We start from the raw sequence: 14,311 nt of genomic DNA, 5'->3' as shown, positions 1-14,311 counted from the left end.
CAACTGGGAGAGAGGAGTGAGAAAATGCGAGAAAAACAGCCAAGCAGACACCAAGGTCAGAAGTTCCCCTGCGGCCTGGTGGAGCAGGCTGTCCCCCTGCAGCCCATGGGTCCCACACGGAGCAGATCTCCACGCTGCAGCCCGTGGAGGAGCCCCCGGTGGAGCAGGTGGAGGTGGCCTGGAGGAGGCTGCGGCCCATGGAGAGCCCCCGCAGGAGCAGGCCCCGGGCCGGAGCTGCAGCCCGTGGAGAGGAGCCCACGCAGGAGCAGGGGGTCTGGGGGGAGCTGCCGCCCACCCGTGGGGGACCTGTGCTGGAGCAGTTTGCTCCTGGGGAATGGACCCCGTGGTACGGAGCCGTGTGGGAGCAGTGCTTGAAGAGCTGCTGCCTGTGGGCAGCCCCCGCAGGCTCAGTTCGGGAAGGACGGCATCCCGTGGGAGGGACCCCACGGGGAGCAGGGGCAGAGAGGGACCGTGAAGGAGCGGCGGAGATGAAGTGTTAGGGACTGACCGCAGCCCCCGTTCCCCATTCCCCTGCACTGTTTAGGAGGAGAAGGTGGAAGAGGACGGATGGGGGGAAGGTTTTTTTGGCTTCTTTCCTTTGTTTCTCACTTCTCTAGCTTGTTAGTAATAGGCAATCAATTGTATTAATATCCCTATGCTGAGTCTGTTTTGCCTGTGACAATAATTGTTGAGGGATCTCCCTGTCCTTATGTCAACCACTGAGCCCTTTTCATTGTATTTTCTCCCCCTTTCCCTTTGAGGAGCGGGAGGGAGCAAGCAGTTGTGGTGGAGCTCAGATGCCCAGCTGTGTAAAACCACCACAACACATCTGCAGTTCTGTGTCTAGTACTGGGCTCCCCAGTACAGGAGAGATTAGGATATACTGGAATGAGTCCAGCAGAAGGCCACAAAAATGATGAAGGGAATGAAGCATCTCTCCTGTGATGAAAGGCTGAAAGAACTGGGACTGTTCAGCCTGGAGAAGAGAAGGCTCAGGGCGTGTGTAAATACCTGATGGGAAAGAATGAGAAAGAGGGAGCCAGACTCTTAGTGGTGCCCACTGACAGGTAAAGAGGAAGTGGCAAAAATTAAAAACCATGAAATTCCATCTGAACACAAGGAAACACTTTTCTCCTGTGGGGCGGCCAAAAATCAGCAAAGGTTGCTCAGAGAGGATGAGGAGCCTCTGTCTTTGGTTAGAGACAACCAAACCCTGAGTGGACATGGTCCAGGGCAACTTGCACTAGCTGACCTTGTTTGAGCAGAAGCCTGGACCAGGTGATCTCAGGAGGTCGTTTCCTGCCTCAGATCTTCTGTCCAAGGCGGAGTTCCTTCCTAGCAGTGGGACTCTGGGTGAAAGTAATTTCAGTAACCCCTTTTGCTAGGTAACGGTTCATCAGCAAGAAAGAGGGATATCTGGAAAAGGCTCTTTACTAAGAGGGTGGGCAGGCACTGGAACAGGCTCTCGAGGGAAGTGGTCACAGCACCAAACTTGACAGAATTCAAGAAGCGTTTGGACAACGCGCTCAGACATAGATAGGGTTTGATTTTGGGGTCATTCTGCATGGAGCCAGGAGTTGGACTCGATAATCCTTGTGGGTCCCTTCCAACTCAGGATATTCTGTGATTCTATGATTCTGTGGGGTGATCAGCTTGGTGGATGGTGTAAGAGCAGTTCATTCTGCTTAGCCTGACTTTAGTAAGGTATTTGACACTGTGTCTCTTAACATCCTCATAAACAAACTGACTAATCATAGAATGGCTTGGGTTGGAAGGGACCTCAGAGACCAGCTAACTTCAATCCCTCTGCCAGAGCCAGGGATGGCACCCACTAGACCAGGCTGGCCAAGGCTGCATCCAGCCTGGCCTTGAACACCTCCAGGGATGGGGCATCCACAACTTCTCTTGGCAACCTGTTCCAGTGCCTCACTGCCCTTACAGAAAAATTTTCCTCCTGATGTCTAGTCTAAATCTACCCCCTTTTAGTTTAAGACCATTCCCCTTGTCCTATCATTATCTACCTGAGTAAAGAGACCTACTCCATCCTTTTCGGAAAACCTCTTTAAGTATCGAAAGGTCACAATGAGGTCCCCCTGGAGCCTTCTCTTCTGAGGCTGAACAGCCCCAGCTCTCTCAGTCTTTCTTCATAGGAGATGTGCTCCAGCCCTCTGAGCATCTTTGTGGCCCTCCTCTGGACTCATGCTTATAGGTCCACTTCCTTCTGGTGGTGCTGGGAGCACCAAACCTAGACGCAGTACTCCAGGTGGGGCCTCATAAGGGCGGAGCAGAGGGGGACAATCACCTCCCTCCCCTGCTGCCCACCCCTCTGTTGATGCAGCCCAGGACGCGGTTGGCCTGCTGGGCTGCGAGCTCCCACTGCTGGCTTATGTCAAGCCTTTTGTCCACCAGAATCCCCAAGTCCTTCTCTGCAGGGCTGCTCTCAATGAGTTCTTCTCTCAGTCTGTGCTCATGTCCGGGATTGCCCCAGCCCAGGTGCAGCACCCTGCACTTGGACTTGTTGAACTTCATTAGGTTCATGTGGGCCCAATTCTCCAGCCTGTCCAGGTCCCTTTGAAAGGCATCTCTTCCTTCTTTGGTATCAACTGCACCACTCAGCTCGGTGTCATCTGCACACCTGCTGAGGGTGCACTCAATCCCATCATCTATATTGTTGATGAAGATATCGAAAAGCACCGGTCCCAAGACAGACCCCTGAGGTACACCGCTCGTCACTGGTCTCCACCTGGGCATAGGGCCATTGACCACCATAAATCTCTTGTTAGCCTGTTGCTCCAGCCTGTCAAGGTTTCTCTGGACGAGAGCATGGCCTTCTGGTCTGCCAGCCACTCCTCCCATTTTTGTATCATCTGCCAATGTGCTGAGGATGCACATGGTCCGGGTCATTAATGACATGTTGAGCAGTACTGTCCCCTGGGGAAAATTGTTATTTTGCACAACCCTTACCAGCTCACTGCCCGCTAATCTATCTAACCTTGTCCTATCAAGGAGGTGATCCAGAACACCCAGCATGGCCTCAACAGGGGCAAATCATGCCTGACCAATATGGCGGCCTTTTATGGTGGTCAATGGCCCTATGCCCAGGTGGGGGACCGGTGACGAGCGGTGTACCTCAGGGGTCTGTCTTGGGACCGGTGCTTTTCGGTATCTTCATCAAAGATGTAGACGATGGGATTGAGAGCACCCTCAGCAGGTGTGCAGATGACACCGAGCTGAGTGGTGCAGTTGATACCAAAGAAGGAAGGGATGTCTTTCAAAGGGACCCGGACAGGCTGGAGAAGTGGGCCCTCATGAACCTAATGAGGTTCAACAAGTCCAAGTGCAGGGTGCTGCCCCTGGGCTGGGGCAATCCCGGACATGAGCACAGACTGAGAGAAGAACTCCTTGAGAGTTAAGGCCTTCAGACACTGTGAGGAGAACCCACAAAGTCTTTGAAGACACAAAATCCTCCAGAGTAATAGAGGCTATAACATATGGGAATGAACATTTTGGAAAGCTGAGGTTGGAAAGGAGCCCTGGAGGTCCCCAGGAAAGCCTGCTGCTGAAAGCAGCCCCAGCAAGGCCGTCAGACCACATGTCCCTGGCGATTCCTGCAGCCAGGTCTTGAGAAGCTGAAAGGATGCAGGTGGCGCAACCTCTCAGGGCAACCTGCTCCCTTCTGGAGATTCCCCACGAACAGAAAGGTTTTCCCTTTCTCTCCAGTGTGAACTTGGCTTCTTTCAGTGTAGGTGGGCACACACTTTTCAGATCGCAGTGCACTGCTGTGAAGAGCCTGGTTCCGCCTTGTCAACGTGGAGGTCATAGCTCAGCCACAGGGGCCGCTCTGGGCCCTTACGCTGGCACCTTTCCACTGAGGGTGGGCAGAAGAGCCACCTCCTTACTACTCAAGCAGGGTCACCTGGAGCAGGCTGTGCAGGAGCAACCCACAGATTCACCTGCTGCTTCCACTTGTGGAAAAACTGTGTTTTGCTTGAAGGGCAGTCTGCTGCTGGATTGCTGCAGGACTCCCAGAAGGCTGGGGGTCCAGAGCTTTCCTCTGCCCACAGAGACCGAGCAGAGGCGTGTAGGTCAACAAAGGGCCTCACTCCCCTGCAATGGCTTTTCCAAAACAGACAGTGATTCCCCTAAAGAGAAGAGCCATCCCCAGGGATGGGGCTGTCAGCATGGCCGTGTTTATGGCAGCTGAGCTGTGTGCAGGTCTTGAGGACCTGCCACCAACGTGTGGGGTCAGAGGGCTTGTGCACCACTGGGCCGGTGCTGGGAAGGAGGAGTCTGGGAGAGCAGCATGGAGACGTGCTCTGTTGTGGCATTTATGCTACACCAAGTCAGCACTCAGACCCGGAAATTTCCTCCCCTGCTGAGTCAGTGGCGGAAACCATTCCCTAGTGTGGGTTGTTCTGTTAGTTTAAAAAACACTCCCCTGAATGTCACCCAGATGTTTATTGGAGGTAACAGAAGTCAAGCCGCAGAGCTCGCCGCAGCACTGTTCTGAAGCTGGCGCGAGGTGCGGCCGTAGGGCCGGCCGGGTGCTGCCCTGTACTCAGCCGGGTTGGCTCCCCAGAAGTGCCGGATGTGGGAGCCTGCTGGGAGGTGGTGTTGGAGGGCCCCCGAATGGCATCTTCTCCGGATGCTGGGTCACGTCCCACAGGCCTCCTTCCGGGTGCTGAAGGGCTGTGGTCAGCGGTCGAGTTGTGTGGGCTGGACTGCCGGTGCGGGGACCTGCTCCGGTCCCTCTCTCTGGCCACGTCCCTGCGGCGACGGGTGGAAGAGACGACGACGTATTCCTGGTAGTCATCGTCCGCTCGCACCGAGTGCAGGAGCCGGTGGAAGGGCCGCCTGCAGATGGGGCACGTGGCTTTCCTCTCGGCCCACTGCTGGATGCACTCCAAGCAGAAGCGGTGCAAGCAGAAGGCCACGTAGGCTGCTTTCTCGATGTCATTCATACAGATGGGACACAGGAGGTCTTCTGCTGCCTCCAACGGCCTGGCCTGCTGCTGCTGGCTGGCGCCGGCAGTCACGTCTAAGGCGCACTCCTCCATAGCTTTCTGGGCACCCGCTGCCATGTCCTGCCCCGACATCTTTGCCACGTGTCGACCTTGTCTGGTGCTAGGAGGGGAAAAAGAAAGGGAGCCTCAGCTGAGGGAGAGGGTAGGAAAGGGCCTCCCAAAGGGGCTCCCTGTGGCTTGAGAAGCAGCAGCAGTCCTGTGGGACAGCCAGCCTCAGGGGCTACCCTCCAGCCCTGCCTTCCCCCGTCAGCTCTGGGGCTCTGGGGAAGAGCCGGGGTGTCCATGACCCCTGATCTCCACGTGCTCTCTCCCTGAGGCCCTGTATGACTGGGGTGAACTGAGGTACCTGACGAAGGCGCTCAGGGACGGTGGAGAAACTCTCCAGGAATCTTCAGCGCTGCCAAAGACCTTGGCCCCCTCCTGGGACAGCCGCCGTGTGGGACCCACACGCAGCACCCTGCAGCTGTCAGCGTGGAGAGGAGCGCTGCAAGAGGCTGCCTTTGCTCTGCGCCCAGAGCCGCTGCTCTCCAAAAGCCACAGCTCGAAGCACAAGCCACGGTCCTGCAGGAGCTGTCACGCCTCGCGTGTGCACCCGCAGGAGCTCCTGGACAAAAGGCACGGGGACAGAGCCTACAGCTGCTGAAAAGCACTGAGGTCACGGGCAGTCACAGTCGCTGCTTGGCGACATCACAGGGGTCTCTGGGGCTGCCCAGCGAGGAAGACCCGTGTTCCCAAGGGGGAAGCTTGAAAGCTTCCACCAACAAGAAGCAAGTTGCCTTTGATTCAAATGGGATTGTGATAAGTGGGACGGTGTTGGTAATATTGAACAGAGAGAGGTATGATGACAATAAGCCTGAAAGGAATGTGAGAACTGCATCAGCTGTGTAAATTCAAAGCTCCTTAAAACAAACAACAACAACAACAAAAAGATAACCCACACAATGGGAAATCGTCAAATAGTTACGAGAACAATATTTTTGAAATTGATGTCAGTAAGTTTATGTGAAGAAAGGAAGGATGAAGAATTCTGAAATACAATCTTATTTAAAAAAAATAAAATTCTCTCCAATTCAAGAGAGATTGTTGTCTAACTCCTTTCAGCAAAATAAAAGCAAACAATAATTTTGGTTACTACTTTTGAGTTGCTTTTTTTTCCAACAAAAGCTTAATCAACCACTGTTCTGCATAGGAACACATTAGTAGGTTCAACAGTACGTAACAGATTCTATTAGTCGGAAAAGACAACAATTCAACTTGCAGTTTGGATAGGTGAAAATTTAGAGAATCTAAACTGCGTCACAGAATGAAACGAAGCATTCACCCACCACACACATCCAGCAAGATAGCTCTAAGTATACTCTGACACCACCTTTATGGGCCACATTTTCATAGGATGTCAAAATTGATCTCTTCTAGAGTTGGGAGCATTCTGGAGTTGTCAGCCAACCTGGAATACTAACAAATTTAAACTTGCTGAAACATTATGACTATATTTGAAGAAAATAATTTATTTTGCTGCACATTTTTAGTGGGAAAGAAATACTACGATTCTGCATGATGATATTTGACATGCGCCTTACTTTTTTTTTTTTTTTAACCAGTCAAATATGAAGAAATCATTGTATGTCTGGCAAAGTTTGTGAGCTCTTACGTTGGGTTTATGTGGCAAGGTTTCTAGGGGGCTGCAGGGGTGTACGCCATGAGCAGAGCCCAGCAGCTGCCACATCAGATCGGAGCCAGTTCCAGCCAGCTCGAAAAAGGACCCGCTGCTGGCCAGAGCCAAGCCAGTGAACGGCGCTGGATGCGTCATTGTGAGAAAGGGAGAAAGTGCTGCCCAAGAACAACTGGGAGAGAGGAGTGAGAAAATGCGAGAAAAACAGCCAAGCAGACACCAAGGTCAGAAGTTCCCCTGCGGCCTGGTGGAGCAGGCTGTCCCCCTGCAGCCCATGGGTCCCACACGGAGCAGATCTCCACGCTGCAGCCCGTGGAGGAGCCCCCGGTGGAGCAGGTGGAGGTGGCCTGGAGGAGGCTGCGGCCCATGGAGAGCCCCCGCAGGAGCAGGCCCCGGGCCGGAGCTGCAGCCCGTGGAGAGGAGCCCACGCAGGAGCAGGGGGTCTGGGGGGAGCTGCCGCCCACCCGTGGGGGACCTGTGCTGGAGCAGTTTGCTCCTGGGGAATGGACCCCGTGGTACGGAGCCGTGTGGGAGCAGTGCTTGAAGAGCTGCTGCCTGTGGGCAGCCCCCGCAGGCTCAGTTCGGGAAGGACGGCATCCCGTGGGAGGGACCCCACGGGGAGCAGGGGCAGAGAGGGACCGTGAAGGAGCGGCGGAGATGAAGTGTTAGGGACTGACCGCAGCCCCCGTTCCCCATTCCCCTGCACTGTTTAGGAGGAGAAGGTGGAAGAGGACGGATGGGGGGAAGGTTTTTTTGGCTTCTTTCCTTTGTTTCTCACTTCTCTAGCTTGTTAGTAATAGGCAATCAATTGTATTAATATCCCTATGCTGAGTCTGTTTTGCCTGTGACAATAATTGTTGAGGGATCTCCCTGTCCTTATGTCAACCACTGAGCCCTTTTCATTGTATTTTCTCCCCCTTTCCCTTTGAGGAGCGGGAGGGAGCAAGCAGTTGTGGTGGAGCTCAGATGCCCAGCTGTGTAAAACCACCACAACACATCTGCAGTTCTGTGTCTAGTACTGGGCTCCCCAGTACAGGAGAGATTAGGATATACTGGAATGAGTCCAGCAGAAGGCCACAAAAATGATGAAGGGAATGAAGCATCTCTCCTGTGATGAAAGGCTGAAAGAACTGGGACTGTTCAGCCTGGAGAAGAGAAGGCTCAGGGCGTGTGTAAATACCTGATGGGAAAGAATGAGAAAGAGGGAGCCAGACTCTTAGTGGTGCCCACTGACAGGTAAAGAGGAAGTGGCAAAAATTAAAAACCATGAAATTCCATCTGAACACAAGGAAACACTTTTCTCCTGTGGGGCGGCCAAAAATCAGCAAAGGTTGCTCAGAGAGGATGAGGAGCCTCTGTCTTTGGTTAGAGACAACCAAACCCTGAGTGGACATGGTCCAGGGCAACTTGCACTAGCTGACCTTGTTTGAGCAGAAGCCTGGACCAGGTGATCTCAGGAGGTCGTTTCCTGCCTCAGATCTTCTGTCCAAGGCGGAGTTCCTTCCTAGCAGTGGGACTCTGGGTGAAAGTAATTTCAGTAACCCCTTTTGCTAGGTAACGGTTCATCAGCAAGAAAGAGGGATATCTGGAAAAGGCTCTTTACTAAGAGGGTGGGCAGGCACTGGAACAGGCTCTCGAGGGAAGTGGTCACAGCACCAAACTTGACAGAATTCAAGAAGCGTTTGGACAACGCGCTCAGACATAGATAGGGTTTGATTTTGGGGTCATTCTGCATGGAGCCAGGAGTTGGACTCGATAATCCTTGTGGGTCCCTTCCAACTCAGGATATTCTGTGATTCTATGATTCTGTGGGGTGATCAGCTTGGTGGATGGTGTAAGAGCAGTTCATTCTGCTTAGCCTGACTTTAGTAAGGTATTTGACACTGTGTCTCTTAACATCCTCATAAACAAACTGACTAATCATAGAATGGCTTGGGTTGGAAGGGACCTCAGAGACCAGCTAACTTCAATCCCTCTGCCAGAGCCAGGGATGGCACCCACTAGACCAGGCTGGCCAAGGCTGCATCCAGCCTGGCCTTGAACACCTCCAGGGATGGGGCATCCACAACTTCTCTTGGCAACCTGTTCCAGTGCCTCACTGCCCTTACAGAAAAATTTTCCTCCTGATGTCTAGTCTAAATCTACCCCCTTTTAGTTTAAGACCATTCCCCTTGTCCTATCATTATCTACCTGAGTAAAGAGACCTACTCCATCCTTTTCGGAAAACCTCTTTAAGTATCGAAAGGTCACAATGAGGTCCCCCTGGAGCCTTCTCTTCTGAGGCTGAACAGCCCCAGCTCTCTCAGTCTTTCTTCATAGGAGATGTGCTCCAGCCCTCTGAGCATCTTTGTAGCCCTCCTCTGGACTCATGCTTATAGGTCCACTTCCTTCTGGTGGTGCTGGGAGCACCAAACCTAGACGCAGTACTCCAGGTGGGGCCTCATAAGGGCGGAGCAGAGGGGGACAATCACCTCCCTCCCCTGCTGCCCACCCCTCTGTTGATGCAGCCCAGGACGCGGTTGGCCTGCTGGGCTGCGAGCTCCCACTGCTGGCTTATGTCAAGCCTTTTGTCCACCAGAATCCCCAAGTCCTTCTCTGCAGGGCTGCTCTCAATGAGTTCTTCTCTCAGTCTGTGCTCATGTCCGGGATTGCCCCAGCCCAGGTGCAGCACCCTGCACTTGGACTTGTTGAACTTCATTAGGTTCATGTGGGCCCAATTCTCCAGCCTGTCCAGGTCCCTTTGAAAGGCATCTCTTCCTTCTTTGGTATCAACTGCACCACTCAGCTCGGTGTCATCTGCACACCTGCTGAGGGTGCACTCAATCCCATCATCTATATTGTTGATGAAGATATCGAAAAGCACCGGTCCCAAGACAGACCCCTGAGGTACACCGCTCGTCACTGGTCTCCACCTGGGCATAGGGCCATTGACCACCATAAATCTCTTGTTAGCCTGTTGCTCCAGCCTGTCAAGGTTTCTCTGGACGAGAGCATGGCCTTCTGGTCTGCCAGCCACTCCTCCCATTTTTGTATCATCTGCCAATGTGCTGAGGATGCACATGGTCCGGGTCATTAATGACATGTTGAGCAGTACTGTCCCCTGGGGAAAATTGTTATTTTGCACAACCCTTACCAGCTCACTGCCCGCTAATCTATCTAACCTTGTCCTATCAAGGAGGTGATCCAGAACACCCAGCATGGCCTCAACAGGGGCAAATCATGCCTGACCAATATGGCGGCCTTTTATGGTGGTCAATGGCCCTATGCCCAGGTGGGGACCGGTGACGAGCGGTGTACCTCAGGGGTCTGTCTTGGGACCGGTGCTTTTCGGTATCTTCATCAAAGATGTAGACGATGGGATTGAGAGCACCCTCAGCAGGTGTGCAGATGACACCGAGCTGAGTGGTGCAGTTGATACCAAAGAAGGAAGGGATGTCTTTCAAAGGGACCCGGACAGGCTGGAGAAGTGGGCCCTCATGAACCTAATGAGGTTCAACAAGTCCAAGTGCAGGGTGCTGCCCCTGGGCTGGGGCAATCCCGGACATGAGCACAGACTGAGAGAAGAACTCCTTGAGAGTTAAGGCCTTCAGACACTGTGAGGAGAACCCACAAAGTCTTTGAAGACACAAAATCCTCCAGAGTAATAGAGGCTATAACATATGGGAATGAACATTTTGGAAAGCTGAGGTTGGAAAGGAGCCCTGGAGGTCCCCAGGAAAGCCTGCTGCTGAAAGCAGCCCCAGCAAGGACGTCAGACCACATGTCCCTGGCGATTCCTGCAGCCAGGTCTTGAGAAGCTGAAAGGATGCAGGTGGCGCAACCTCTCAGGGCAACCTGCTCCCTTCTGGAGATTCCCCACGAACAGAAAGGTTTCCCTTTCTCTCCAGTGTGAACTTGGCTTCTTTCAGTGTAGGTGGGCACACACTTTTCAGATCGCAGTGCACTGCTGTGAAGAGCCTGGTTCCGCCTTGTCAACGTGGAGGTCATAGCTCAGCCACAGGGGCCGCTCTGGGCCCTTACGCTGGCACCTTTCCACTGAGGGTGGGCAGAAGAGCCACCTCCTTACTACTCAAGCAGGGTCACCTGGAGCAGGCTGTGCAGGAGCAACCCACAGATTCACCTGCTGCTTCCACTTGTGGAAAAACTGTGTTTTGCTTGAAGGGCAGTCTGCTGCTGGATTGCTGCAGGACTCCCAGAAGGCTGGGGGTCCAGAGCTTTCCTCTGCCCACAGAGACCGAGCAGAGGCGTGTAGGTCAACAAAGGGCCTCACTCCCCTGCAATGGCTTTTCCAAAACAGACAGTGATTCCCCTAAAGAGAAGAGCCATCCCCAGGGATGGGGCTGTCAGCATGGCCGTGTTTATGGCAGCTGAGCTCTGTGCAGGTCTTGAGGACCTGCCACCAACGTGTGGGGTCAGAGGGCTTGTGCACCACTGGGCCGGTGCTGGGAAGGAGGAGTCTGGGAGAGCAGCATGGAGACGTGCTCTGTTGTGGCATTTATGCTACACCAAGTCAGCACTCAGACCCGGAAATTTCCTCCCCTGCTGAGTCAGTGGCGGAAACCATTCCCTAGTGTGGGTTGTTCTGTTAGTTTAAAAAACACTCCCCTGAATGTCACCCAGATGTTTATTGGAGGTAACAGAAGTCAAGCCGCAGAGCTCGCCGCAGCACTGTTCTGAAGCTGGCGCGAGGTGCGGCCGTAGGGCCGGCCGGGTGCTGCCCTGTACTCAGCCGGGTTGGCTCCCCAGAAGTGCCGGATGTGGGAGCCTGCTGGGAGGTGGTGTTGGAGGGCCCCCGAATGGCATCTTCTCCGGATGCTGGGTCACGTCCCACAGGCCTCCTTCCGGGTGCTGAAGGGCTGTGGTCAGCGGTCGAGTTGTGTGGGCTGGACTGCCGGTGCGGGGACCTGCTCCGGTCCCTCTCTCTGGCCACGTCCCTGCGGCGACGGGTGGAAGAGACGATGACGTATTCCTGGTAGTCATCGTCCGCTCGCACCGAGTGCAGGAGCCGGTGGAAGGGCCGCCTGCAGATGGGGCACGTGGCTTTCCTCTCAGCCCACTGCTGGATGCACTCCAAGCAGAAGCGGTGCAAGCAGAAGGCCACGTAGGCTGCTTTCTCGATGTCATTCATACAGATGGGACACAGGAGGTCTTCTGCTGCCTCCAACGGCCTGGCCTGCTGCTGCTGGCTGGCGCCGGCAGTCACGTCTAAGGCGCACTCCTCCATAGCTTTCTGGGCACCCGCTGCCATGTCCTGCCCCGACATCTTTGCCACGTGTCGACCTTGTCTGGTGCTAGGAGGGGAAAAAGAAAGGGAGCCTCAGCTGAGGGAGAGGGTAGGAAAGGGCCTCCCAAAGGGGCTCCCTGTGGCTTGAGAAGCAGCAGCAGTCCTGTGGGACAGCCAGCCTCAGGGGCTACCCTCCAGCCCTGCCTTCCCCCGTCAGCTCTGGGGCTCTGGGGAAGAGCCGGGGTGTCCATGACCCCTGATCTCCACGTGCTCTCTCCCTGAGGCCCTGTATGACTGGGGTGAACTGAGGTACCTGACGAAGGCGCTCAGGGACGGTGGAGAAACTCTCCAGGAATCTTCAGCGCTGCCAAAGACCTTGGCCCCCTCCTGGGACAGCCGCCGTGTGGGACCCACACGCAGCACCCTGCAGCTGTCAGCGTGGAGAGGAGCGCTGCAAGAGGCTGCCTTTGCTCTGCGCCCAGAGCCGCTGCTCTCCAAAAGCCACAGCTCGAAGCACAAGCCACGGTCCTGCAGGAGCTGTCACGCCTCGCGTGTGCACCCGCAGGAGCTCCTGGACAAAAGGCACGGGGACAGAGCCTACAGCTGCTGAAAAGCACTGAGGTCACGGGCAGTCACAGTCGCTGCTTGGCGACATCACAGGGGTCTCTGGGGCTGCCCAGCGAGGAAGACCCGTGTTCCCAAGGGGGAAGCTTGAAAGCTTCCACCAACAAGAAGCAAGTTGCCTTTGATTCAAATGGGATTGTGATAAGTGGGACGGTGTTGGTAATATTGAACAGAGAGAGGTATGATGACAATAAGCCTGAAAGGAATGTGAGAACTGCATCAGCTGTGTAAATTCAAAGCTCCTTAAAACAAACAACAACAACAACAAAAAGATAACCCACACAATGGGAAATCGTCAAATAGTTACGAGAACAATATTTTTGAAATTGATGTCAGTAAGTTTATGTGAAGAAAGGAAGGATGAAGAATTCTGAAATACAATCTTATTTAAAAAAAATAAAATTCTCTCCAATTCAAGAGAGATTGTTGTCTAACTCCTTTCAGCAAAATAAAAGCAAACAATAATTTTGGTTACTACTTTTGAGTTGCTTTTTTTTCAACAAAAGCTTAATCAACCACTGTTCTGCATAGGAACACATTAGTAGGTTCAACAGTACGTAACAGATTCTATTAGTCGGAAAAGACAACAATTCAACTTGCAGTTTGGATAGGTGAAAATTTAGAGAATCTAAACTGCGTCACAGAATGAAACGAAGCATTCACCCACCACACACATCCAGCAAGATAGCTCTAAGTATACTCTGACACCACCTTTATGGGCCACATTTTCATAGGATGTCAAAATTGATCTCTTCTAGAGTTGGGAGCATTCTGGAGTTGTCAGCCAACCTGGAATACTAACAAATTTAAACTTGCTGAAACATTATGACTATATTTGAAGAAAATAATTTATTTTGCTGCACATTTTTAGTGGGAAAGAAATACTACGATTCTGCATGATGATATTTGACATGCGCCTTACTTTTTTTTTTTTTTTAACCAGTCAAATATGAAGAAATCATTGTATGTCTGGCAAAGTTTGTGAGCTCTTACGTTGGGTTTATGTGGCAAGGTTTCTAGGGGGCTGCAGGGGTGTACGCCATGAGCAGAGCCCAGCAGCTGCCACATCAGATCGGAGCCAGTTCCAGCCAGCTCGAAAAAGGACCCGCTGCTGGCCAGAGCCAAGCCAGTGAACGGCGCTGGATGCGTCATTGTAAGAAAGGGAGAAAGTGCTGCCCAAGAACAACTGGGAGAGAGGAGTGAGAAAATGCGAGAAAAACAGCCAAGCAGACACCAAGGTCAGAAGTTCCCCTGCGGCCTGGTGGAGCAGGCTGTCCCCCTGCAGCCCATGGGTCCCACACGGAGCAGATCTCCACGCTGCAGCCCGTGGAGGAGCCCCCGGTGGAGCAGGTGGAGGTGGCCTGGAGGAGGCTGCGGCCCATGGAGAGCCCCCGCAGGAGCAGGCCCCGGGCCGGAGCTGCAGCCCGTGGAGAGGAGCCCACGCAGGAGCAGGGGGTCTGGGGGGAGCTGCCGCCCACCCGTGGGGGACCTGTGCTGGAGCAGTTTGCTCCTGGGGAATGGACCCCGTGGTACGGAGCCGTGTGGGAGCAGTGCTTGAAGAGCTGCTGCCTGTGGGCAGCCCCCGCAGGCTCAGTTCGGGAAGGACGGCATCCCGTGGGAGGGACCCCACGGGGAGCAGGGGCAGAGAGGGACCGTGAAGGAGCGGCGGAGATGAAGTGTTAGGGACTGACCGCAGCCCCCGTTCCCCATTCCCCTGCACTGTTTAGGAGGAGAAGGTGGAAGAGGACGGATGGGGGGAAGGTTTTT

The 14,311-nt window shown here is 53.8% G+C and overlaps 2 protein-coding genes across 2 annotated transcripts; both read right to left on the bottom strand.

Moving 5' to 3' along the window:
* Positions 1–4,439: 4,439 nt before the first annotated feature.
* Positions 4,440–5,588, bottom strand: LOC136789003 (E3 ubiquitin-protein ligase Topors-like). The gene is made up of 2 exons (XM_066988236.1): positions 5,371–5,588; positions 4,440–5,124 (listed from the first exon to the last, which is right to left on the bottom strand). Exon 2 carries the CDS (start codon positions 5,094–5,096, stop codon positions 4,458–4,460), a length of 639 nt encoding a protein of 212 aa, XP_066844337.1. The 5' UTR covers positions 5,097–5,124; positions 5,371–5,588; the 3' UTR covers positions 4,440–4,457.
* A 5,714-nt stretch (positions 5,589–11,302) lies between these two features.
* On the bottom strand, positions 11,303–12,451 carry LOC136789002 (E3 ubiquitin-protein ligase Topors-like). The gene is made up of 2 exons (XM_066988234.1): positions 12,234–12,451; positions 11,303–11,987 (listed from the first exon to the last, which is right to left on the bottom strand). Exon 2 carries the CDS (start codon positions 11,957–11,959, stop codon positions 11,321–11,323), a length of 639 nt encoding a protein of 212 aa, XP_066844335.1. The 5' UTR covers positions 11,960–11,987; positions 12,234–12,451; the 3' UTR covers positions 11,303–11,320.
* Between the last annotated feature and the right edge of the window lie 1,860 nt (positions 12,452–14,311).

This window comes from Anser cygnoides, chromosome Z (genome assembly GCF_040182565.1).
Source record: "Anser cygnoides isolate HZ-2024a breed goose chromosome Z, Taihu_goose_T2T_genome, whole genome shotgun sequence".
NCBI classification, from domain to species: domain Eukaryota; kingdom Metazoa; phylum Chordata; class Aves; order Anseriformes; family Anatidae; genus Anser; species Anser cygnoides.
This window is presented reverse-complemented; position numbering and strand designations above follow the sequence as displayed.